The 27,502-nt window shown below is 38.9% G+C and overlaps 1 protein-coding gene across 1 annotated transcript in view; it reads left to right on the top strand.

Annotated features, from left to right (window-relative positions):
- The window catches only part of ABCC3 (ATP binding cassette subfamily C member 3), a 1,985,081-nt gene that overhangs the window by 1,357,938 nt on the left and 599,641 nt on the right, over positions 1 to 27,502 (top strand). The window contains exons 12-13 of the mRNA XM_044062096.1: positions 15,082 to 15,285; positions 26,365 to 26,511. Coding sequence (XP_043918031.1) covers positions 15,082 to 15,285; positions 26,365 to 26,511 — 351 coding nt within the window. The remainder of the gene's footprint in view (positions 1 to 15,081; positions 15,286 to 26,364; positions 26,512 to 27,502) is intronic.

The following is a 27,502-nucleotide window of genomic DNA, read 5'->3' as shown; positions in this document are numbered from 1 at the left end:
ACATACTTTGCTTGAATAGCAGAAGTGGTGTTATACAAAGGGTTTTTCTAAGGTGTAATACTTGCCACTACACAAAACGCTCAGACACACACCACAAATGGAGGTGAATACATATGCACACACAGACATGTGTGTGAGTGGGCGCACACACTCTCAAACATTTAGTCTACACCCTTCCCTACCTCTTACTTGCACACAAATTCCGACCCCTAAAGCTAAAACTTCCAGTATATCCAAACATTTCAGAATTAACATTCCAAATCCACACTTACCTTATCCACATGCACTTGATCTTACCTGACAACTCCAGCACTCAGTAAAGAATGCACTCTACAAATTTCTCAAGCACTTCACTTTGTTGGCAAACTGAGAATTTGACAGAGTGGTGAACCCATGCATGCATACATACCTACCTACATACATAAATTCGTATGGTTGAGAGACAGTTAAATTTGAAAGTTCTTGCTGCAGCAGGAGAACAGTAGTCCTGCAGTCCCAATAAACCCAGTTATTTAATCTTGCCTTGCATTCTACTGTTGTGACATTTCAGGCAATATATGAAAGGCAATTTTGACATGTTTTAAAATAGCCTACAAAGAAATGCTATTTTAATTTAAATTCTTTTGAAAGAGGCACTTTGAATAAACTCATGGCAGATCGCACTAGGCATTTTATGAAAGCTGATAAAGGTGGTACCCTATTAGTAATGAACACTGAGAGACATGTTCCCAAAACAGAATTGATGTTATCTGATGTTAACTGTTACAAACTAGTGAATATGTGTGATATTAATAGATAATACAGCAAAACTGATGAGATGTTTCTAGAATTGCTTACAAAAAGTTTTTTTTCCAGGAAATGTTCAGAAATGTGTGTTTAGTTTCAAAGGCAGTAGTTCTTGCATTCTTTGGCATTCTAAAGGTACATAAAAATTAAAATTGACCCTCTACAGAAAGGCCTCACTGAGACCAACAACTAGTGTCAGAACCATGGCCTTAAAATCAATGCCAAAAATGTGTTATCATCCCCCTTGGGAAAAACCCAGTTCCCTTGAAGAACCACATCAATGGTAGTCCACTGAACACAGACGGCTTTATAAGAGATCTGGGAACACAGGTTGACAGCAACCTCTTTTTTGACCACCACATTGCCACTGTGGTCAGAAAGTCCTTCTATGTGACGCATCTCATTACTAAGGGTTTTGCATCCAGGAAGAAAAAGGTCATTGTCTCCCTCTACTCTTCCCTCATTAGGCCAATTATTGAGTACAATGCCTCATTTGGCATGTACCTCACTAGACACCTGCAACAACTGGAGAGGCTGCAAAAGTACCTCACAAAGAGGATCCTAGGCCTTCCTTCTCCTAACACTCCTCAACCACTCAACTCCCCCTACTCATAAAAAACAATCCCTACTAAATATATAAAAAACCTGCTTCTTAAACTAAAGCCATGTTCACCATCTGCTGATAAGCTACCACCTCACTTCCTTAAAATTGCAGCTAATTCCATAGCATATCCTGTCTCCTTACTAATCAATCTATCAGAGACTCAACTGTCCCCACTATTTGGAAAAATCCCACATAATACCCATCCACAAAGGAGGGAATTCTATTGAACTCACTAACTATTGACCTATAGCAATTCTCTCTCGTCTTTCCAAAATTCTTGAACAATGTCTTCATAAACAAATCTTAACCTATCTTATCAAAGAAAACCTGATTACTCCAACCCAGCATGGTTTTCGCCCTTTCCATAGTACAACCACTGCTCTCATCTCTTTTGTCAACTTTGTCTGTCTAGCTAGAGATAACAACAAACTTGTGTCCTGCCTCTTCTTAGACCATTCTAAAGCATTTGACACTGTCCCATCCTCCTCTCCAAGTTAGTCCAACTTAACTTTTCTACTTCGACTATCTCTTGATTCAACAGCTACCTTTCTGACAGGATGCAATCTGTGAAATGGCTATCTTCTTCCTCCCTCTTTCTCCCTATTAATATGGGTGTTCCACAAGGCTCAGTTCTAGGTCCCCTTCTTTTTAACATCTTTACTAACCATGTCTACTAAGCTTGTCCCCAGTCCTTTCTCATTCAGTTTGCTGATGACTCCACTATTATCTCCTTTGCTGATAACCCTACTGATCTATTGTCTATCACACAAAAATCATTTAACCGTACTGAATCCTGGCTATCTAATAATCAATTCATTCTTAACCCAAAAAAAAACTAAACTTCTTTTCCTCCCAAAATCCCTCTACCATCTAAAATCATCATTTACCATCTCCTCGCTAAATAATACTATCATTTCCCCCTGAAACTCATACTAAGCTCCTTGGTGTAACCATAGATGATTGGCTCAAATTTGACTTACATGTACATCACTGTATTAAGAAAACTCACCAAAAGGTTGGTTTATTGTATAGAAATAGAAGGTTCCTCACCCTGGATGCTAGAATCTCGCTCGCCCATGCCTTCCTCCTTCCTAATCTCTTTTATGACTCACAAATCGTAACTAATCTACAGTCTTCTCTCCTTTTCAGATTAGAATCTACCTATAATAAAGTAGCCAGATTTGCTACCAACCTGCCTTTCAAATCTCATCATTGTCTAACTCTGAAGTCTCTTAACTGGCTAGAGTTTCCTAACCAACTCTTATTTTGTCATCTTCGAGTTACTCATTCCATACTGAAAAAACCCAACAAATGGCCAAGTTTCTCAGCACTCATCTCTCTTTACACCCCCCCCCCGATCTCTCAGAAGTTTTGATCAACATTTACTTCAAATTTCTAAACCTAAGAAATCTATTGGACAGTATCTCATTAGCTCTTCTCTTGCCTCGCATAGGAATAATCTTCCTCTGCCCTTGAGAAATATCTCAAATGTCCATAATTTAAAACAACACTACAATTGCATCTTAGTAGCCTCCTCTGTTCTTGTCTCTGTAATCATCCTACTTGAGCTTCTCCCCTACTCTACCTCTGCTTCCTTCCTACTATCCTCCTATTGGGTCTTGTTTCTGTAATCATCCTACTTGAGCTCCTCCCCTACTCTACCTCCACTTCCTTCCTGCTGTCGTCTTATTGCTTGTCTGTAATCTTCTCTATCTCCCTACTCCTTTCTTATAGTTATTAGATATATTTATTACTGCTGATATTGTTAATTTTTGTAAATATTTGTCTTTTACTGTATCTCATTGTAATTTTACTATTGTCTATGTGGATATTTTCTCCCTGGGCCTCCACTGAAAATGGGTTATACCTAGTTGAATCATTGTTAAATAAATAAATAAACACTTGTCCTATATGGACAGACTCAAAACACTCCAACTATTCTCTGTCTCATATCACCTACTTAGAAGTGATCTCACAATGTCCTGTGCAGATCACCTCAAGCCCTATCAATGTACTCTGTTTCCTACAGACTACTGAGATGCGATTTATGCCTGGCATACAAGGCATCCCTGGATCCTACTCTAGTGGACTTTTTGCATATCTGCAAAACAAACAGCATCAGAACTACTAGATCTAGGGATTTAAACTTTGCATGCAACTTAAATAAGACATGCTGGAAGGGTAGGAATGTATATCAGAGAATCCAGATTCCCTGAAATAGGCTTCCCATCCATGTGAAATACAGCCATTCCCTAACTCTATTCAAGCACAACCTGGACCAATGTCTGGGAAATCAGAAATATACCCTTGCTCTGACACATTTGTCTCTGATGAACGGATGCAACCATTAACCATTAAATCATGCCCTAACATATACCCCTTAAAACAGTCTCTAAGGCACACTAACTTGTAGGATACATTTAGTTTGTATGACTTGATATATAAAAGCCCTGTGATCATTAGCCTAGTGTACACTTATGAACCTATGAAGTAAAAGCAATTATAAATGAATGAGCAAAAATATCAGGTTAACTACCAAGTCTGTCAACTCTAAAGTGTTCTCTCTGTAGCTAGTGATACTAGGGATCCCTCTGTCAGGCCATTTCTGATTCCCAGTATTTTGTTTTTGTAAGCACAAAGATTAACAAAATGGGCAAGGTTTGTTTATAAAGCTCCCATGCCATGCCCCAACCTGACTTTAGAAATTCAAAAGTTATCAAACTACTTATTAAAATGTAATTTAATTTTAGAATATTTTAAGGGAGATAACATAACTAGAGGTGAGATCTTTAGGAAAGGGAAGGAGCACATTACATAGAAATAAATGGATTTGTGTGAACAGCACATTTATTGTTTATTTATCCTTTGTTGACCACTAGGTTTGTGGCTTCTTTTCAGGAGAGACCTGAGGTGATATTTCAGCTACTGGGGAAAGTTTAGCCAGGGCTTCAGGGAACTTTTCATACTTTGATAGGTGCCATGGGATCTTTAACATCCACCTGAGCTAACACCAACTCAACCCAATGGACCTTGGCTTAACGTCCCACCTGAAGTATGACATACTCAGAAGTGCAGCAGCACCAGCACCACCACCAGTGCTACACTGCAGTGCTAGCAATTGAGCTACCTAACATGGGAGTAGATCCCACAGTCTTCTGCACCAAAGGCAAGTGTTGCACCACTGACAGTTTAGGAGGGAAAGGAATGAGACTTAAGGAAGGAGAGTAATTGAGCAATGTATGAAATGTTGCAGTAAATTGTTAAAAAGAAAGAAAAAAACAGATGTAATGTATAATGCATGAATATGAAAAAATTAATTTTTTTTCTTTTCTAATAATTTATGTGTACCTATGTTTTAAGTGATAATTTAATAAAGGTGTTGAAAAAAGACAAACATGTAATATATTAAAGGTTGCTAGCCAGAAAGACTATGACACTTGGTTAAATATTAGTATAGCAATAACCCACGCCTGGGTGTGGGTAATGCTAAATTTACCCACGGTTGGCGTGGTTTGGTCCCGAGGGCGAAGCCCGAGGGACCAAACAAAGCCAACCGTGGGTAAATTTAGCATTACCCACACCAGAAGTGGTTATTGCTATTATATGACATTATTTAAGAAAAGAAACTATTACTTTTCTTAAATAATGGCATAGTATAATGCCTGTTTACTGCCCTTCCGCAGATGTCTGGCATCCGCGGCAGTTCTGATGTACTGCGGCGCCTGCGCAGTACATCAGAGTTGAGCAAAAACAGCGGAGAAAGCAAGATCTCCGTTGCTTTTATGTCTCGCTATGTTAAATGAGTTTAACATAGCGAGACAGTTTTAAAATAAACAGCGGACATCTCCGTTGCTTATTTTAAAACTGTCTCGCTATGTTAAACTCATTTAACATAGCGAGACATAAAAGCAACGGAGATCTTGCTTTCTCCATTGCTTTTAAAACACTGTCTCGCTATGTTAAATGGGTTTAACATGGCGAGACAGCTTTAAAATAAGCAACGGAGATCTCCGTTGCTTATTTTAAAGCTGTCTCGCTATGTTAAACCCATTTAACATAGCGAGACAGTGTTTAAAAAAAATGAGTTATACTAATGGAAAAAAGTCCGGGCGACCAGACCTTTTTCCATTAGTATAACTCGATTTACAATGGGCACGCTGGCCAATCAGCGTGCACGTTTTGGGGGGATCATGGTATAATAGACCATAATCCATTAAAAATTAAATGACTGCAGATCAAGGCAGCAGTTGCTGTTCCAAAAAGGATTTAACTGAGGAAAAATATTGGCCAGCTGGTATACTAGGGACAGTCAACACTACATAATTTATTTGGGAGGAGAAAGAGAGGTTGAGAAAAGTAATTAAGAATTTACAGCACTATTCAGTCAGGGCTATGAGAAGTAAGAGCCATGTGTAGTACAATTTCTGATCAAGGATAAAAAGAACACACTGGGTAGAAGAGTAGTAAGGCCAAACGGGCATGGCTTCCAGGAGTTATGGAATGATTTGAATGGTCAGTAATGTAAACTGTGGTGCAGTCCTGTGAGGGGCTTTGTGCTAACATGTTGCATTGTATACTTTTACTAGAAAAATCACTTCACTGACATGAGAAGGGCGGTGGTTCAACCATTTGCTTTTTTCTAGTTAGATAGAATCAGACTACCATCTGTTTCTTTCCCCTTCCTTCAACCCTTCCACTATCAAACTTTTGCCCATACCCTAATTTTTTCAGTGTTATTTTCATAAAAAAAAGGATGAGTGAATTATAAAGGGGAACAGAACCAATAAAAGAGCCCCACTCAGGCAATTTTTTTCAATATCTATATCTACACCAATAAAATCATTATTAGTTGTATCGCTTGAAGCATTGCATGAAACCTGGCATAGGTAAACACTAGGTAAACAGTCTGCAGACTGTTACAAGCCTGGCCCGTAACCAGAGGTCAGAATCAAGCCCTGTACCTTATGACTGTGAAGTAAAGACCTTAACCATTATGGAGTTTCATACTTATTTGTTCAGAAAAATCTGTGTCGGTGCAAAACCCATTGTTCTATTAACTTTTTAAAGTAATCACAGTAATATTTAAAATTTGTCCATGATTTTGAGCCTTTGTTTCCTCCACCCCACACCTCATTTTTGCTGCTGTATGCCGAATACTTCACAAAAGTCAAACACTATGTTGTCAGTGTCCAAAATTATCACATTAATAGTCATGTAATAACGTAAAATGAAAAACTGTACAAGCATCAGTAAGCATTTTGTTTACATGTACAGATTAATGTAATTGAACTAAAGGTTATGTTTATATAGGATTGCTTTAGTGCACTTACAGTGTGCTATGTCTTCAGTAATCTGCTTCTTTAAAACACATTTTTAGAAATGTATTTCTTTTTATTTGTTAATACACTCCAAAAAGAATAGTTTGATTAAAAGGAATATGGGTGGGGAAAATGACAAACAACGTAATATATTTACTTTACAAAGGATGTCTTACTATGTCCTGAAGTACAAATTTCAGAAACTACAGTTACCTTGAATTTGTTGTTCACACCACCTTTATCATACACAATCAGATCTGAGGACACACAACCTAGAGAAAGAAACAAAAACTATTTTCTCTAAACAACAACTTTAGGGAAAACTACATCTTTAACAAATTTGTATTCGGAGAAGTGTAGTTAATTCATTAAAATGAAACTATAGTATCATTTCATTCCTATGTACGGCAAACACCATTTCAAGATATTGTTTTATTTACACTGTTCATAAACTCTCTTCTCTGTGGAAGATAAAAGCCATCATTACAGTTTCCACTATCTTCTGCACACTCCTTGCTGTGGAAATTGGAAGGTCAGAGTGCAGATGAAAGCTGGCATAGCTGCAACAAATTGTTAAGGAAAGGAGTCTGAAGTTTTAGATATGTAGTCCTGGGACAGTTATTGTACAGAAAAAAAACATATCCTGTAATACCAAGTCTGATTTCTGTTATTTGCAGTTGTACGACTGTAAAGGGATCACTTTAGCCAGACCAGTGTTTCTGTTTTAGCCCTGAGTAGTGAGGGAACAGTAATTGAGCTGAATAGGAGAGATGCACTGAAGGCACCAGTAGATTCCTGCAGATAGGGCCAGAGATGTGAAGTAATCTGATGGCTGTTTAAAGAATTGTACTTATTTTCTTCTGCAATTACCGCAGTGGTGGTGCTGCGGTAGCGTTGTCGCCTCACAGTAAGACGCTGTCCGGTTCGATTCACAGCTAGAGCGTCTTCTGCGTGGAGACATGCGTGAATTGGTGTACCTTCGTTGAAGGTTGTGCATCAGGGCTGGTAACTCGGCACATAAAAATGAACTACCAATCATTAGCGGACCGGAGTTCCACTGTGGCGACCCCTAACCGGGAAAAGCCAAAAGACACAAACAAACTTATTTTCTTCTGCACAGTCCTGGCTGTGGACAGTGGAAGGTCAGGGTCTAGATGAAAGCTGACATAGCTGCAACAAACTGTTAAGGAAATGTATCTGAAGTTTGAAGCAAGGAGTCATAGGACATTAATACAGAACGGTGTAATACCAGCTATCTTCACAGAACATAATAGCAGTAGAGCAAATGTCTAAAGTATAGTGGTTGTGAAATAGCAGTGTTCCAACATACACCTTAAAAATATCTCCCTGTGGAGTAAATATTGCTGCTGCAAACAGAGTTGGTCTGGACACAGGCACCATATTGCCATACAAGTGCTGTCAGATCTACCAACATTGCCCCAAGGTCATTACTGTGGAGAAATGGTACAGTTATGAGAGAGAAGAAGAGACAAGACTTGATAACATCCGTGCAGTATGTCATTAGTACATAACTACCAAGAAGCAGCAGACACTGGAGTGAGCTTATCTCTGGGTAGTGGAAATGTCAACCATGTTGGCACAGGGTTCCAAGGACAAAAGAACAAAAGGCAGTAACTTCCAGAACATGACTCACTCCTAATGAGTTAAAAATGACACATTATGGCAGTTAGCCCCATGTGTGCATGTGTGTGTGCTTGTCACTAAAGATAAAATGCTGTCTGCAGCCAAAACATTTAACCCACATGTACATCCCCCCTCTCCAGTTTTTGGAGCTTTGCTGTTATAGGTGCATATTTTTACCAACTTGGCCTGTGTACCATTGGTCTTAAAGTACACTGTTCCCACTGTCAACATCTCCATGTAAGAACACATACATACACAAACACGCACTTTAGGCACACACTCACAATAACTGTATTTGTCATTGAGTGTGCTTAATGTGAGTGTTGGAGGGGTCTTTGTGCTATGCATATTTATAGTAATTAATCAAATCACATGTACTTAGAACAGAAAACATCACAGTTTTAAATGTAAGCAGTTTATCAGGATCAACCCCCAAACCTCTTGTATGGGGGCCGTGTCCCCTTGCAGTCCTATATAAACTAACTCTAACACTGTGGAATATGCAACATTGTGGAAAGGATAAAACTTCATTGCATCCAAAGTTCTGTTATATCCAAATGATACAAATGCAGTATGTGAATATAATGGATTATACTAAACTCAGTTGATTAAGTGTCAACGGGTACTCATTGTAACACCAGACTGCTATAATATGTGCCATTACTGCAGTTAAAATACTAGGAGAGTAGCATGACAATTTATACAGTCTTACTGCAACCAATAGATATGCTTTCCCCAACATTTAGGATGCATATAGTCTGCAAGGCATAAATAGTGTTCCAATTTGCAGCTCTAACACTTGCTATATGTCTGTTCATGTCCTTGTGGTGCCATACCAGTCATGGGTTAACATTACATACTTCTGTGTGTCTATACACTGTGATCTGCCCATTGTCTAGGTTCCTAGGGTACAGTATATATGTTGGGTGTGCAGCCCGCATTTGCTTTGCAGTGTTAACATGCCTTCCTGTGCTTCTAACACTGTGTCACTGTAGGTACAAAGGCTGCCATAACGTGTGGCCTTCCAGCATCTCCTACACATTTATAGTGGAAGGAACACAGGCAGCAGTGTTGTGTACCATGGCAAGCAACAGAGTCCCAGAAAGGCCACTCAGTGCAGTGCTGACTTAGACAATGCACTCAGCCTAAGCTCAGTGCACCACAAATGCAGTTTTTGGTGCACTGAACACATTTGATAGTCATGTGATTGTACCTCCCAACTGCACAGTTATCAGTGTTGTGAACTAGATGTACCTCAGGTACACAGTGAAAAAGAAGTCTGCAAAGATTTATGCTAATGTTATTACTCAAAAGGTGGTGAATTTTGGGGAAAGCTATAAAATTGTTTAATTATCTCAATTTACTGCCATACCTGCCTGACGGTACTAATTAATTAGGCTTTGGGTAACTTTGTGCTAACACTGTATTTGTATCACTCTGCCCTGAGGGTTGCTGTACTGTAAACAAAGGGTTTTTGAATGTTCTTGTGTCCTTGGGGGAAATAAGACTTTCCAGACAATTAACTGGCATCCTCTGCATTATATGTATGTATATATATATATATATATATATATATATATATATATATATATATATATATAGGTTCATAGGTAGGTACTAGGCTATCGGCCCTGGGGCCTATACAAGCCCAGCCAAAAAGGTACCCTGACTTTTGCCACCCAAGAAAATGATTTTCCTGTGCCACTGTCGAGCAGAGCCCCTGGGTGAATTTCCTATTTCCCATCCAGTCATCAAGATTTTTCTTGAAGAGTGCTAATGAGGAGCTTTGTTTGATATAGATAGGTAGTTTATTCCAGAGTATGGGAAGTCTCTGGGACAGGAATCTATCCCTCCATCATGTTCTTTTTAATGTGGTGACAAGGTTTAGGTCCCTAGAGCATGTAGCTCGGAGGGATTGGGATTTCTTTAAGTGGAGCATGTCCAACAGCTCTGGGTTTGACATAGCTTTGTATGTTAGGCAGAGATCACCTCTGAGTAGGTGATATGCGGAGTAAAGCTGGAGTTTTTTGAGATGGTCTGCGTAGGGCATCTGTTTGAGGCCAGTAATCTTCTTTGTGAGGTATTTCTGCAGCCTTTCCAGTTGTTGTAGATGTCTTGTGAGGTACATACCAAAAGTGGCATTGTACTCTATAATGGGTCTAATGAGTGATGAGTAGAGGGGAACAATGACCTCTTTTTTTCTGGATGAGAAACCTTTTGTGATGAGGTGTGCCACGTAGAAGGATTTCCTGACTACTGTGGTGATGTGATTACCAAAGGAGAGACTACTGTCCACTTGTGTCCCAAGGTCTCTTATCACACTTTCGGTGTTAAGTATACTACCGCCTATGTTGTAGTTCATGGGTACAGAGTTTTTACCAAAGGGGATGACAATGCACTTTTTGGCATTGAGCCATATATATATGGAAGGTGATGATATAGTTAACGTCGATTTCATAGCACTGAAGAGTGATGTTTAAGCGTTAGAGAAGGAACTATTTAAACTGAAAAGAGTGCAGTATGAGAGATTTCACCTAGAGGTATGTTTAGCTGAGAATATAATTCCTCATGGCTTAAGGATTTTGAAAATGCCAGCGCAAACACCTTGCAACTCAACGTTGTTAAGTGAATGGCAAAAATTGAATCTCAGTACTAGTTTAGGCTACTTAAAACTCTTAGTAGCTTCAGCAATAAAGGAAGAAGAAAAAGCGCTAATTTCAGTTAAACAAAAGTACTCTGATCTATGCAAAAACTATAGTTCAGATATAATGACTAGACTAATGAATGAATCCATGGATAATGCGACTTCCTATGCTAGGAAGTTACTTCAAATTAAACTTAAAATCTTGCAAGAGATCGTATGGATTTTTCCTTGGGACATGTCTTCACTTGGCCATGTGATTTTCACAGTAATCTTCAACCAGGTTCACTCACACGCAATGCAGAATTAGAACCATTAGCCAACCAGAGAGATAATCCAGAGACATCCATGACTCAACTGTTTGAAGATGCGCAGGCAGGGCCAGGAGGGTGGTTCCTCCCCATAGAGAATATGGAGAGTTCAATTCAAGAAATGACGACACTTGGCACCAAACGTAAAACCATCATGGTTACAGCAGAAGTACATAGAGAAGAGCAAAGTATTAGGGACACTAATGATAAAGAATTAATTACAGAAGAACCTCTGCCTTCTTCCTCTTCATTTTTACAAACTATGCACCCATTGAAGCTAACTTTTCCTCTTCCCATGAGGGAAAGGTCTGTAAGCAGAGGAGGGAGAAGCCAACAGAGAGGAAGGAGCACTACGAGAATGAAAAGGAAGTTTCCAGAGGAAACGGTGAGTCCGTATACAATAAAAAAAGCCTTCAGGAATGTAAAAGCATAGTAGTTAATTTGTTAGCACATAAATTAACTTTACATGAACTAAATGTTTTAGAAAAAGGCTTATTGTTTATTCCTGCAGCAGATATGGATATTACTGAAGTTGCATTAGATGTTAAAATGTTTACACGGAACCTGATGCTTAAACTAATGTATGACAATGGTACAGATAATGATGCATTTGTTTTTAAGAAACCGAGTTTATTTATACTTAAACAGAACTCATTAATTAATACTTTTGAGCAGTTGTGTTTAGAAGATATATGTATATGTATGTATATTATGAGCAAAAACGCAAGAATGATAGGAAAAAATGGCAGAATTTAACCGAACAGGAATATGCAGCAATGTTGAGCTTACAAAATTATCCCCTTATCATGATTCGACCAGATGATAAGGGAGGACAGACAGTGATTTTGAACAAGTTAGACTATGACAATAAAATGTATGACTTGTTGAGTGATTCACAATATTATCAGTCTATTGCAAGTATGCATGTTAAGAGAATGATAGATGGAAGTGCACAATAAGATAAAGGATTTGAGGCACATAAATATTATAGAATGATGGACTTTATAGTTATTTTGTCATTTTTAATCCTACTACTCCCAATATCCATGGCCTGCCAAAAATACATAAATGCAATATAAATCCCCCTATGAGACCTATAGTGGCCGGGAGGAATTGGTGTACGGAGTCCATTTCACTTTTTATAGAAAAACAACTCAAGAGCCTACTGAATAGATCTATATACATTCTCATAGACATGGAACATTTTGTCAGAGACCTTTATGATTTCAACCATCTTTCTGTCCAGCCCTACACACCATCATCTCTCACTATACTCCTACAAGAAGCCTCCGAAGCTCCTCCCAAGACCTCTTAAAAATCTGTAAGCCAAAATCTAAAGCAGGGTGTAGCCTATGCAGCTATCATACCTCTATCAAATGGAACAAACTTCCCTTCGAAATTCGAACACTCACACATCCCAAACAATTTAAACTAACTCTAAAAAAATATTTCAACAGGAAATGGGTCTGCCAATGCTCAAACCTACCTTGAAAACCCTCTATTTCTCTCCACTAATCAGTAGCTTTTTCTCTTCTCTCTCAAACTTTTATTCCGTCCTGATTGTTTTAATTGTAAAATTAACATTCTACTCCTATGTTGCTCTTCTATTCTAACTACTACTTTCAAAAAAAGTGCTCTGACTATTATCTACCTGTTTTTTTCTTTACATTATTCTATATATTATACTTGTATTTATGACAAAATGTAATCTGTATATTCTCAAAAATTAGCTTGTAGCCTGCTAGCTGATTGCCTTATTCCACCTGTATAATGCCTGTTAATAATGACAAAATTTTATATCTGTTTACTGGAGCTTTTCTCCCTGGGTCTCTGCTGAAAACGGGCTTCGGCTCAGTCAGACATTCCCGGTCAACAAATGTAAAATAAATAAATAAATTCCTTGGTAGTAAAGAACTGGAAATCAAGGAAAGTATATTGGTTACATTAGATGCTGTTTCCCTTTTTACAGTAATTCCCAATGAGGTTGGGATCGAAAATGTTACTAGATTATTGAATGAAAGTGGGATGTACAATATGGACAAAGTTGAACTAATACAGATTTTATTAAAGCTTGTCCTTGAAGATAATATTTTTATGTACAGAGATAGAATATACTGGCAAAGGAATGGCATTGCAATGGGTACATCATGCGCTAATAGTTATGTAAATGCCGTAATGCTAGTATGGGAAACAGAATACATTGTTGAAGGACCATTGAAACAAAAAGTTTTATTTTTTCGTAGGTTTGTGGATGACCTTTTTCTTTTATGGAAAGGATCACCATTAGAGTTGACTGAATTTGATGACTAACTTAATATCTCAACATCCTTCCTCAAGTTTGCTGTTAATTGGTCTTGTACTGAAACAAGTTTTCTGGATTTAACAGTCACTAAGGATAGTATAGGTCATTTGAGTACGAAAATTCATAGAAAAAAATGTCATGTAAATAAAATTCTGTGCAAAAATAGTATGCATCCAAACTTTGTTTTCAGGAATGTAGCACAAAAAAATCAACTCTTTAGAGCTTCTCGATTAAATGCTAAACAAAAGGATTTTGAGCAACAAATGTTGGTAACAAGCTCTGAATTGAAAGAAAGGGGATATGATGAAAAAATGATATGTAGTAAAATGAAACAGGTGGAAAAGTTGAGAGCTACAAGGGCGAAACCATATTTTTCAGAGAGCAATGAAAAAGACAAGAGCAAGAAAGAACTTGAAGGAGCAATATGAAAGTATGTTTGAGTTATTCTAGAAATATGAGAGACTATACAAGAATTATCAATAAGCACTGGAATATTTTAACCACATATGGTCAGATTAGTAAATTTCTAGACCCTCAACCACAGTACACATATAAAAACAAAAAATCATTGAAACGGCGGTTATGCACTGGTAGAGATGATATAAGAATTGATAGCATTGCAGAAAACTGAACCATGCAATAAATGTAAATATTGTGTTTTTATAGCTGAGGAGACAGAGTTTAAACATCCTGACTCAGGTGAAATCTTTTATCTAAAGACCAGTGCTGATTGTAAGAGTTGTCACGTTGTCTGTCTAGCTATCTGCCAGTTATGTAACAAATTTTACATTGGTAAAACGGATAGATTTTTAAAAGATAGAATAAGAGAACACATTTACCATATTAAGAAGAAAAGCACTTTCAATATCCTTGCCAAGCATGTCTCTGAAACAAATGTGCAACATAAATTCAAGTTTATGGTTTTAGGAAGGAACTATGACAGTAAAAGAGGGGGAGATATCAGAAATAAGAATGAAGAAATGGAGGTCAAATGGATAGTAAGACTTAGAGCAAGTGTAGGACATGGTCTGAACGACCACATACCCGTGAGACCCATATTAAAGAACAGACCCTTACAAAGATAAAAAGGTGTTATATATCTGTTTCTCTATATATGCCACCTATACATTTATATGTTTTTATGGTTTTAATATATGTGTTTTTAATAATGATATAGTTATTAATGTAAAGCAATAAATTAAGATGTTTTATGACAATGTATTTTTAAATGTTATTGAGGTAGTCGTGTGATTTGGTATAAAAAGGTGTGGAATTAATGATTATGTTACATCTGATGAAGCATTCAGTGAAAGCGCTTGTGTATCATTAAAGCAGTCTGCATTACAAGAAACTGGACCCTTGTCTTTGCTGTTTTGTTCTTATATTTGGATCTGTATCAGTTTTCTGCGAAGATACCTGGTTATAGTTGGGCTGTTTTTTTGCAAGTTAATAAAAAAATGTTTCTTTTTTGACAGGTAGAACAGATGCAATACAAAGATTCCCGCATTAAACTGATGAATGAGATCTTAAATGGTATTAAGGTCTTAAAGCTTTATGCCTGGGAGCCCTCATTTCAAGCGAAAGTGCTGGAAATTCGACAGAAAGAGCTAAACGTTTTAAGGAAATCAGCCTACCTGAGTGCTGCATCAACCTTTGCTTGGATCAGTGCTCCATTTCTGGTGAGTTTTCTGTGAGCAGCAACATTTGTGTCACATAGAATCCACTTATAAACCCTAGTGAATTGACATAGATATCACACTTTTCTGTTCAGCAATGTATATGTTGTTTAAAATTTGTGACCACTGTATTTTTTCATAACTTATTCTGTTGCTTAAGACTATTGCATGGACAACACAAACAACTAGTGTAACACCATACTACAACAGCCGACTTCCAGATTTCATGCCTTTAGGAATGGATGTCTCGCACTTCATTATGGAGCTCACCTACTTGCATGCATAAATGTATGAACTTTCCAAGCAGAAAATGTTTGATCTGTATAATTTGTCCATTTGCTACTCTTTGTGCCTTCCAACTGTTTTGATAGCTATACAGAGATAAGGCTATCAAACTAATCCAGCAGGCAGTCAGAGTAATAAAGGGATTGAGGTGCAAGGTGTATGTGAATCACTTATGTGAGTAAAGGCTGTTGTTACTTACTGCTAGGCAAGAAATCGAGACATGCTACAGGTGACCAAGACAAATATGGGACAGTGTATGGAATACAGCTCAATATAAAAAACACAGAGACATGCTGTCAGATTAAGTGTATAACATTAAACTTAGATTTTGAACAATACCTTCTCATAGAAACAGTGCATAACTACAAGATTATCCTAATGTGTAGCAAACTTCAAGATGACAGAGCCCTTCAAGAAGGCTTGGGACAGGTGATGGGCTAAGGGAAGGGGTATATGTTGGGCAAATGAAATAAACTAATTATGCAAATATAGAAGAGTAGATTAACAGCTTGCAGTTCATTGTCTCCACAAATATGCAGTGCAGTGTAATGTACTGTAATGTGTATTCAGCATGATTTTTTTGCCCCGTTATGTACTGGTACTGACCCAATATAGAGAACTGTATGCTGTCATCTTATAATGGCAAGAAGCACTGATGTATTCTGACCCTCAGCTGTGGAATTCTATACAATACACATGGGAATTAGTGTCTATATATGGTATTCCAGACATTACACGTGGAAGCTAGTGCCTCTATATGGAATTCCAAGTGGCCTCTGAAAGACATGCGTGAATGGGCTTGCCTTCGCTGAAGGTTGGGCATTGGGCTGGCAACTCGGCACCATAAAAAAAATCTACTGCCAATCATTAGCAGACCGGAGTTCCTCTGTGGCGACCTCTAACCAGGAAAAGCCAAAAAGGCAAACAACAACAGCACTTGGGAACTAGTGTCTGTATATGGAATTCCATACATTACCATGCATTACACATGGGAATTAGTGTCTGTATATGGAATTCCAGACATTACACATGGGAACTAGTACCTGTAAATGGAATTCCAGACATTACACGTGGGAACTAGTGTCTTTATATGGAATTCCAGACATTACACATTGGAACTAGTACCTGTATATGAAATTGCAGACATTGCACATGGGAACTAGTGTCTATATATAGTATTCCAGACATTACACATGGGAACTAGTACCTGCATGTGGAATTCCAAACATTACACATGGGAACTAGTGTCTGTATATGGAATTCCAGACATTACACATGGTAACTAGTACCTGTATATGGAATTCCAGACATTATACATGGGAACTAGTGTCTGTATATGGAATTTCGTACATTACCATGCATTACACGTGGGGGCTAGTGTCTGTATATGAACTTTCAGAAATGACATTTGGGAACTAGTGCCTGTATATGAAATTGCAGACATTACACGTGGGAACTAGTGTCTGTATATGGAATTCCAGACATTACACATAGGAACTAGTACCTGTATATGGAATTCCAGACATTACACATTGGAACTAGTACCTGTATATGAAATTGCAGACATTACACATGGGTACTAGTGCCTGTATATGGAATTCCAGACATTACACATGGGAACTAGTGTCTGTATATGAACTTTCAGAAATTACATATGGGAACTAGTGCCTGTATATGGAATTCCAGATATTACACATGGGAACTAGTACCTGTATATGGAATTCCAGACATTACACGTGGGAACTAGTGTCTGTATATAGAATTCCAGACATTACACATTGTAACTAGTACCTGTATATGAAATTGCAGACATTACACATGGGAACTAATGTCTATATATAGTATTCCAGACATTACACATGGGAACTATTGTCTATATATGGAATTCTAGACATTACACATTGGAACCAGTACCTGTATATGAAATTGCAGACATTACTCATGGGTACTAGTGCCTGTATATGGAATTCCAGACATTACACATGGGAACTAGTGTCTGTATATGAATTAATTTAGGCTGAAGAACTGTGCTGACAAGCCCACTGTACAAAGATTTAAACATTTGGCTGAACGTCCTGATAATTGCTAGTAACAGTTAAATAGTGGTGGTGCAGCCTTTTGCACTGGGGTGTGCAGAACACATTATCACAAAAGATTATCATTTTAATGAAGTGCCATTTTGCACACTTTTTTATAACTGAAACAAAACTCACACAGTAACGTTCTTACTTGTTTTTACTGATTAATGTATTAGGGTAGTAGGCACATTATATTAGCTAGCAGTGGCCTATTAGCAGAACTACATTAAATGATTTGCTTCAGATCAAAGATAATGCAAGTACAAGCTGATGAAATTAAAATATAATATTTTCTTATTAGTGTCTTAATTGCTGTCCTTTACTTCATCCCATCCTTAGACTTAAACACTTAGCAGTGTTTCCCTTGCTTTAAGATACACATTCTATATGCTGACAACATGGTAAGGCAAGAAGTGCAGTAGGGCTTAAATGTGTATCACACATGCAAACCTAGGCCACTCCCTCCCTGCTAATCCAGCAGCATCTCCATACGTTCCAGCCTTTGCCAGACTTGCCAGGCCTCTGTACACTGTGATCATAAAATTGGAGTTTGAAGCCAAAATGAGATGCGGATGAGCAATGAAATGGGTAATAATTGCATGGAGCATTCCTGAATACTTGTCTTGTCCCAGTGGTAAACACTTAGTCCTGCTGTCCCTCAATATCTCATAGTGCTGCCATTTGCCCATATGTTAGTGTCTATGAGCACTTACAGTAGGTAAATGTTTGAAATGTCAAGATCCACTTAGTCCGATAATATGGAGACTGAATGACAGAAAAAATGGACTTATATATACTAAGTCTGAAATGACTTTTTCTCGGAATATTCCTTTTTCTGTAAGGTATGGTGATGCTGGAGTTGGTATATATAAGTTCAGGGGGCATAAGGGCTCCCCCCACATTTGGAGGTACAGAGTGGCTTGCAGAGCAGCAAAAAATTAATTTAAAGGAGAAGAGCAATGTTTAAATATTCTCTCTTCTGCATTTTCAGTCTTTTATTCTGTATGTGTTGGCACTTGGCTTTATGAGTGCCAACATTTCAATAGGGAGCCTTTACAGCATGTTTACTAATCTAAGGTACACAGTATTGCTGGGTGCCTTACTAACACTTAGACCCTGGAATCCCTCATGTCCACAGTCATAACATCATTATATCATATACTGGAAAGCGCAGTATGCTTTGTGTCTTACCCTCGTATGTGATTGTCTCATCTAATCAGCTTGCGCAATGTTCAGCTGTAGAGCTTATAGTCTTAGCTTGGAGTTTAACTGCCCCTAGTCCTTGTATTCTGGCTGTTTGCAGATTGCGTAGTCATGTTATACTGTTCCTCTGCATTTCAAGAATGCTATCTCTCCCCCCTACAGTGACACCTTTGTACCCCTCCCTTGTAGGATGCACATTACAACTTTGCTTTGCATCCCATCTTTCAATAATGCCTAACCCTTTGAGTACCTTTCATACTAATGCACTGTAAGGTGCACAGTAGTACTGTGATTTGTACAACACCCTTCAAAAATGCTGACTTTCCAAGACTTTTATGTACTGTTCACCTATGACTTGCACAACGCTGCTGTGTTGTGTGCCCTGTCTTCTCCAGTTATTCATCTTCAGATAGCAGTAGGTGCTGTTCACTTTTAGGGTGCAAAGTTAGAAATGGCAGCCCATTCCTTGGCCTTAAGAACTCCCTACTTGCAGGGTTCACAGTGAAGCTATACTGGGCAGAACATATTCACTTAATCTTGACCCCCAAGAGCCTTGTCCTGAAGGTTCTTGTAAGGTGTATAAGGCTGATGCATGCTGCATCCTATTTTATTTATTTTATTTATTTAACATTTGTTTGCCAGGATAGTCTGACTGGACAAGTGTCTATTTTCAGCAGAGTCCTGGGGAGAAAAACTCCATAAGTTTACAGTGAGAAGAAAAATCTACAAGAGAGACATTACAGAGTAGTAGCTTACAGATGGTAGACTTTACAGCTGTTAGTATACAATAAGAGGATATTCCCTCTTTTGGTTAAAAACACAAGTGTATAGAATATACAATGAGAGGAGATAAGAACCTGGTAGAGCATTGCAAGATATTTCACAACTGAATAAGAGTATATAAATGTTTAAGTTTTCCATATATACATTCAAGCAAATATACATGCAAGAGTATGCATACATATATATGCATACACACACATACGCGCACACTACATATATATATATATATATATATATATATATATATATACACACACACACACACACATACATATAATCTATACGCACACACACATACATACATATATATATATATATATATATATATATATATATACACACACACACACACGCACACACACACACACACATATATATATATATATATATATATATATATATATATATATATATATATATATATGGGTTCATGTTACAATATCGACAACTGACTATATCAACAACGAGCCCTGTGTCACGAAATACACGAAAGTTTAAAGCACCGAAACAGCACATAACCGACAACCACGTAACCGACGCTGACTCAGCCGACAGCCAGTTAGTCGACAAATACACAGCTGAAGAAAACTTTGCGAAACATTGCGGAATACCCACCATACATTGTACTGTGTATAGGCAACGGAAAGCAGCAGAACAGTAATAGGGAGTGTTTGCGTAGTGCACCCAACAGATCATAACTATGTTCCAACAAGGAATGAAAGACAATAAATAAGTCCCAACAACAAATGAAATAATCCCCAACCACATAAATACTCGCGTTGCTACGTACGTGTTGTGCGTAGCACCGAAGACACTAGCGGATTCCGAAAATGTAATGGCGCCCATAGGAGATGTTACACCTGGAATGTTAGGGTCCATGTATAACACGATACGTACCCAACAAATGAAGCCAATGTTAGTGGTAGATAACTACCTGTACCACCTGGAACGGACAAGAGCAAGTAAAAGATACTGGGCGTGCAAGTACAAATGCACAGGACACTGCAGGGGTAGAGCAGTCACACTATCCCTGCCTGACGGTGAAAAGCTACTGAAATCCGTCGCTCACACACATGGTGCAGATGCAGGGGAGGTTGAGCGGTATATTGTTTGTAGAGAAGTGAAAGTAAGGGCAAGCATGAGTAGGGATCTACCGTCCGTAGTGGTTGACGATGCCCTAGCATTGACATCCTTAGCTGCCGTCCACTCTGTACCTGCGAGATCTGCACTGTTGCAACAAGTGCATCGTGTTAGGTACATGCAAGACAGTCACAGTACTGTACGTGAGCTAACACTAAATAGCATTAACTTTAGCGATTTCAAATTGAAATCGGGAATGTTCATACATAAATGCATGACAGATAAAGTGAGTGGGACTACAGTGGTTGTGTTCACTACATTGGATAATCTACGTGACCTAAGTAGCTCTACCATATGGCTCATGGATGGCACATTTTTTAGTAAAGGCATCACGATACGGCAGTTATATACCGTACATGGTACCCTTAAGCACGGTGATAACATGAGATCAGCACCCTTGGTGTATGCATTCATGTCCAAGAAATCTCTAAAGGCATACAACTACCTATGGAACAGCATCTTTTGTCTGCTAACAACACAAGGTATGGACATGACAGTCCAATACATACTATCTGACTTCGAGGTGGCAGCTCTAAAGAGCATACGGACAAACTTCCATGATGTCCGTTCTAAAGGATGTCTCTTCCACTTCGGGCAGAATATCTGGCGCAAGGTACAGTCGTTAGGCTTGTCCTCCATATATAACAAGTCACAAGATGTACAATTGGCCGTGAAATCCTTAGTCGCCCTAGCATTCCTACCAGAAGTGAAAGTTAAACCAACCTTCGAAGAACTTAAAGTTGGTTTCCCCAGTGAGATGCACGAGTTACTCCAATATTTTGGTGACTGGTATGTGTACGGAAGGAAACGGATATTTAAAACAAGGTTGACATCTGCGTTGCGATTTCCCCCTCTATTCCCAATCACGTTCTGGAACGTGTATGAACTGAACGAATTAGGTCTACCGCGTACGCAAAACCGAGTGGAGGCGTGGCATCGCCGATTGAAGTGTCTACTTCGTGATTGGGGCACCGATCTGGGTTATCTGCTAAAGATCCTAACCCGTGAACAGGACAGGGTCGACGAACTACGGGTACGGATGTCTACGGGTTTCCCGTCATCACCTAAACGGAGAAAGCTTATCCAACGCCAGAAGAGGTTTGAGACACTTATTGGAAATATGGAGAATTACACTGCTGTCGAGTTTGTTCGGTGTGTGGCTACTCTTCTGAAAATGTGAAGTCCAGCAGTATGGCTTTTGATTTCATAGCATGTCATGTCAGAGTTAGGGTGTCGGACACACTTATACAACACGTATGGTGACTACCATTTCGACTTATATTTCTTTACACATTTAGCGGCGCTGATAAGAGTGACGGTTTATTTACGTCCGCTATCATGCACACATATAATTACTATGATAGTGTGTTGTGTATCCACTGCACTTTGTTAGTGTGTTGCGGATATGGTGCACTTTGATATGCTGCACTTTGTCTGGATATATATACGGGTGTAGTACATGTCGGTTAAGTGGCTGTCGGCTGAGTCAGAGTTAGGTACTTGTCGACTAACTGGCTGTCGGCTGAGTCAGCATCGGTTACGTGGTTGTCGGTTATGTGCCGTTTCGGTGCTTTAAACTTTCGTGTATTTCGTGACACAGGGCTCATTGTCGATATAGTCAGTTGTCGATATTGTAACATGAACCCATATATATATATATATATATATATATATATATATATATATATATATATATACACACACACACACACACACACACACACACACACACACACTCATACACTCATATATAGGTTATTGCTCACACATGGATAGGTATAGTTAGATGGTGTTGTTTGTGTTGTCCAGGACAGATGGGGTGTAGAAGTAGTAAGCTGACGAGGCTTCACTGGGTCAGTTACATTCTATGTTCATTTACTATGGCAATGAAGTGTCTTTTTCTCTGTGTTCCTGTAATGTGCGTAGGATAGGTGTTTTGCATCCTATGTACATTTAGTACCGACACCTAAAGCCTTTTGTTACATGCTCTTTCAATGTGCATAGTCATGTCCTGTGTAACTTATACTGTGGTGTTCTCTGAGCATGCTATTGCCATCTACTGCAGTCAATATACCGCAGAAATGAAGAACACCCAGTGTATCTGCAGTGTGCCATTCTCTAGTCTGTACTAAGTACAAAGGTCACTGAAACATGAGTCAGAACGGTATCTATTTGAATTCTGATGGCTCTAGAGAGGATTTATATGATATTTAATGCTGAACTTTTACCTTTCTCTGAATTTCTCCCATCTCATGCGTTCTTTGGGAGACAGTCACCAGGACTGCGCTGTATTTTAGAAAGAGTCCTACCAACTGTATTTCCCACTGTTGATACCTTTTACCCTGGTAATCTTAATATACTATAATGTTCACACCCCATCCCTACCACCTGCTTTGTCACACTGTTTTCATAGGATCATCATAGAATCATAGGAGGTTACTTGGCTAACAGCCTCAGGACCCTTACAAGCCTAGTCACGTTCAACCCATGTACCCAAGGGTGTCTGGTTCAAGCAGACACTAAAATCAGCACTTATTGCCCCTGTCCAAGAGGGACACAGGTTGAACCCCTGGCATGAATTTCTGGTTACCCATCCAGTCGTCAAAATTACACTTAAATAGGGCCAGCAAGGGGCTTTGTTTAACATGAATAGGAAGGTGGGGCAACCTCTGTGAGACAAATCTGTCTCTCCAGCACGGTGTGTTGATGTCACATACCAGGTTAAGGTCCTTTGAGCAAATAACCCATGCGCCATTTGACTTGCAAATGTGCAGCATTTCCATTAAAGATGGATCAAAGATTGCTCTATATGCAAGGCACAGGTCGCCTCTGACCAGTTTGTATGACACAGAGTAAAGTGACAATGAATTCAGTCTGTCCGCATAAGACAGAGCTTGAAGACCCTGAATTTTCTTTGTAAGGAACCTTTGTGGTATCTTCAATTGCTGCAGGTGTTTGAAAAGGAGTATACCAAAGGTAGTGTTGTACTCTATTATTGGCCTGATGAGGGAAGAGTACAGGGGGATTATAACCTCTTTTTTTTCCTGGAGGCAATGCCCTTACTTATGAGATGAGCAATATAAAATGCCCTTCTTATCACTGTAGTGATGTGGTGATCAAAGTTAAGGTTGCTGTCGACCTGTGTGCCCAGATCTCTCACCACTGACTTTATGCTTAGGGTATTGCTATTGATTTGGTAGTTTGCAGGAACATCACCCTTGTCGAGGGGGTTGATAATGCATTTTTTGCATTAAGTTTAAGACCATGACTTTGGCACCAGTCATTAGTCTGTGTGAGACCTTCTTGCATGATGTTGACATCGCTAGGGGTTTCAATGATCGCTCCCTGTTTGCAGTCATCAGCAAATTTTGTCAGCCACATTTCTTTAGTTTTAGTCTGTACTTCAGAGAACTGTATTCTGAACAGTAGGGGTCCCAGAACTGATCCCTGTGGAAAACCACTGGTTATGGGTCTGCTGGAGGAGGTGGAGTGCCTTATTTTAATCATATGAATTCTGTCAGTGATCCAGTGGGGACTATGTCAAAGGCCTTGGCTAAGTCTAGCTAGGACATATGCACAGATTTGCCCTCTTCTAGGGCTTTGGTGTATGTCGCAAAGAAGTCCACCAAGTTTAACAGGCATGATCTCCCCTTGACAAAGCCAAACGGGGTGTGGTCAAGTGTTTGGAGATTTCCTATATCTTTGTTAATAAGGTCCATTATGATTCATTCCATGGCCTTGCAGATAAGGCTGGTCAGGCTAATGGGTCTATAGTTCCCGGGGTCTGTGGATGCACCCGGTTTGTGCAAAGGGATGACAGTAGCTGTTTTCCATTCCACTGGGACGAAGCCAGTGCTTATGTTGTGATTGAAAAGGTTGCCCAATGGTGATGCTAATTCCTGTTTTAACCCATGTAGAACACAGCCCAGGATGTTGTCCGGTCCCATAGAGGGTGTATTTTTGGCCTTGGAGATGGCATTTAAGACCTGGTCCTCAGAGATACTAGGTGGGGACAGGTCTTAGGGATGCCTTGGGGTATATGTGGCGGGGACAGGGGAGTGAAGTTTTTAGTGAACCTGCCAGCCAGCAAGTTTTCTGTATCCACAGCTTCTTTATATGTCTTTCTTACAACTTAACCCCTCTGTTCGTCAAATCAGGTTTGGTAACTGCATTACATACTTTCACAGTCTAGAATCCATTCAGCCTTACAAAAATCTTGTACAGTGAGAGGATGACCAGCATTTCTGCAGTTCAATCCTAAACTATAAATCTGATATCCTATTGGCATTTGTGGGTGCCCTATCATACTGCATTGCATGATTCAGTCAAGGAGGGATTGTGACCTTTTCCCTCCTCTCTGCCTCTCTCCCCAAGGCCATATCATTGATTTTATACAGTATAGCAGACAAAGCTAACACATGAATGAGTCACTTTAAATAACCTGTGGTCCAGCAATCCATGAGGTACGTAAATATTGTGTGGGCAAGTCACCCATGGGCAGATAGCCTAGTACTTACCTATGAACCTATGAACCTAAGACTCAGCGTTCACAATGGGAACTGCACTGATCTCAGTGATGGGAATTGTAATAAGATAAGCCAGCCAGTGACATTAACAGATATGGAGTGTAAAATGGAAACCTGTGAGAGCAATGCCTCATTTTATTAGTAGCATTAAAGAAAATGTGGTCTTGGAAGTGTGGAGGCAAGATGCAAATGCCCTCTATGCAGGGTGCATCGTCCTGTGCTTCCCTTACTTAATATAATCTTCTCCAGGAGCACACAACCTCAGGGTAGATTATTAAGTTTCATAGAAACATGACTTCAGTGTAGCAAGTCTAAAATAATTGCCTTGCTAATGGAATGAGCACTTACTCACCTACTCAGCCAACTAGTGAGTGAAGTGTTAAGGAGAGACCGTGTGTATGTAGCAGAAGGCCAACACCAGACACAGTTTCACAGCAGTCTCAGCTGATACTTTTCTGGTGATATTGCAGATGTAGTAGGACTGATATCTTGCTTGGTGAGGGATGTAGGAAGTGAAATATTATGTAAGGTAGAGGAAGAAAGGTGGTCCTGGCTGGATGAGTGCAGTACAAAGCTAGTTATAAGCAGGGAGTACATTGACCATACCTGATTCTTTGCTCAAGTTGTTGAACTCTGTGTAGGGGATTTTTTTTCTTTTTTTAGTTTTTTTCCCCCTGGCAGAGTGTTTCAAGACAGTTTTTTTTTATTTGGTGACATTTTCATAGAGAACCCTGTTTTTCACATTTAAGGTCTTGCAAAGGTGAGTGATATCCTTAATAGACATAATAGCAATCCTCATGTTTATATAGCATTGGAGCGAATGCTTATCCACTCATTACATGTGAAATACTGTTAAAACCTTAAGGTAAATGCAAATAAAATATGAATATGAGGTTTTCAGCATATACAGAAAACTCAAAGCACATTAGGAATAAGAAATTATTGTATTTTTCCTTGTATTAATTCTGTCTTTGAGATATGCGACTTTTGTATTCCTCCGTATGGTAAACAATATGATCTCCTGAGCTATACATCTTTACAGTCATTATACATAATTCTTCCAACAGGTTGCCTTGACAACATTTGCTGTGTATGTTGCAGTTGATGAAAAGAATGTCCTGGATGCCCAGAAAGCTTTTGTCTCCCTGTCACTATTCAATATTTTGAGGTTTCCGCTAAATATATTGCCCCAAGTGATCAGCAGCATCGCACAGGTATGTACATTTTGTGGAAGCTGTTGTTATACAAGTGTGGGTGGTTGAGTGTAATTTTACTCAAAGCTTCACTGCTACAGTATTAAAAGGGTCCTATAAGTAGATACATCAGAGGTGTTTCAATATGAAATACCAGAGCTATGGGCTAAATAAGTTAAAAAGTAGATATAAGTTATCACGCAGTAAAAATGTAGGGTACGAAATGTTTTACTGTGCTGATTGTAGCATTTTCATTTATCGTTGTATACTTCCAGATAATGGCCTACATTATATACTAAGCCTGGCCCATCAGTTTATGTATGTAACATTTGATGATAGAATTATATATTATTGGGGTGGCATTCATAAATGCATAACAGAAATGCCCTTAAGAACATGACTCGGGGGGGGGGGGGGTTGGGGTTCAGTCCCTTTCCATTTTTAGCTGTATAGCCATGACATAGATTTCACTTATACAAGGGCATCAAGTGCATGTACACTCTCATATACACCACCATGACATTTGCTAACAATGCAAGCCGCACACTCAACACCCATATCCAGGAGACAGTTTGTTGCCAAGGACAGACAGCAGTCTCCCTGGTAGCCAGAACTATCTTATGAGTGGGCAGTATTTGTTTATTTGGCACTAATCTGATCGTGGATCTTTACCTAGATCACAAACAGTATCTACAGATGCCATAACTCTTTAGCAAATGGCTATCTAAATACCGTTTCATATGACAGTACATTATTTGTTTATGTCCATATACATCATTTATTAATGTATTTTTGAACTTCTGGAAGAGAACCTGGCTCCATTTCTGAATAAATACAACTCAGTAAAATCAGTGTTCTCTAACACATTCCTGTCTTGATTATGAAGTATAGAATCTAGGAACCAATGCAGATAATATAAGAACAGGAAGGCTGGCAGCAGCTTACGTTTGTAGGATATGCATTCTTCATCATGCTCTGTGCCTGACAGCAACTGCTTTTGGCTTATTTTTCT

Source organism: Protopterus annectens, chromosome 2.part1, assembly GCF_019279795.1.
Source record: "Protopterus annectens isolate FY-2018-M chromosome 2.part1, PAN1.0, whole genome shotgun sequence".
Lineage (NCBI taxonomy): Eukaryota > Metazoa > Chordata > Ceratodontiformes > Protopteridae > Protopterus > Protopterus annectens.
Note: the sequence above shows the minus strand (reverse complement) of the source record. Positions and strands in the feature narration are given on the sequence as shown.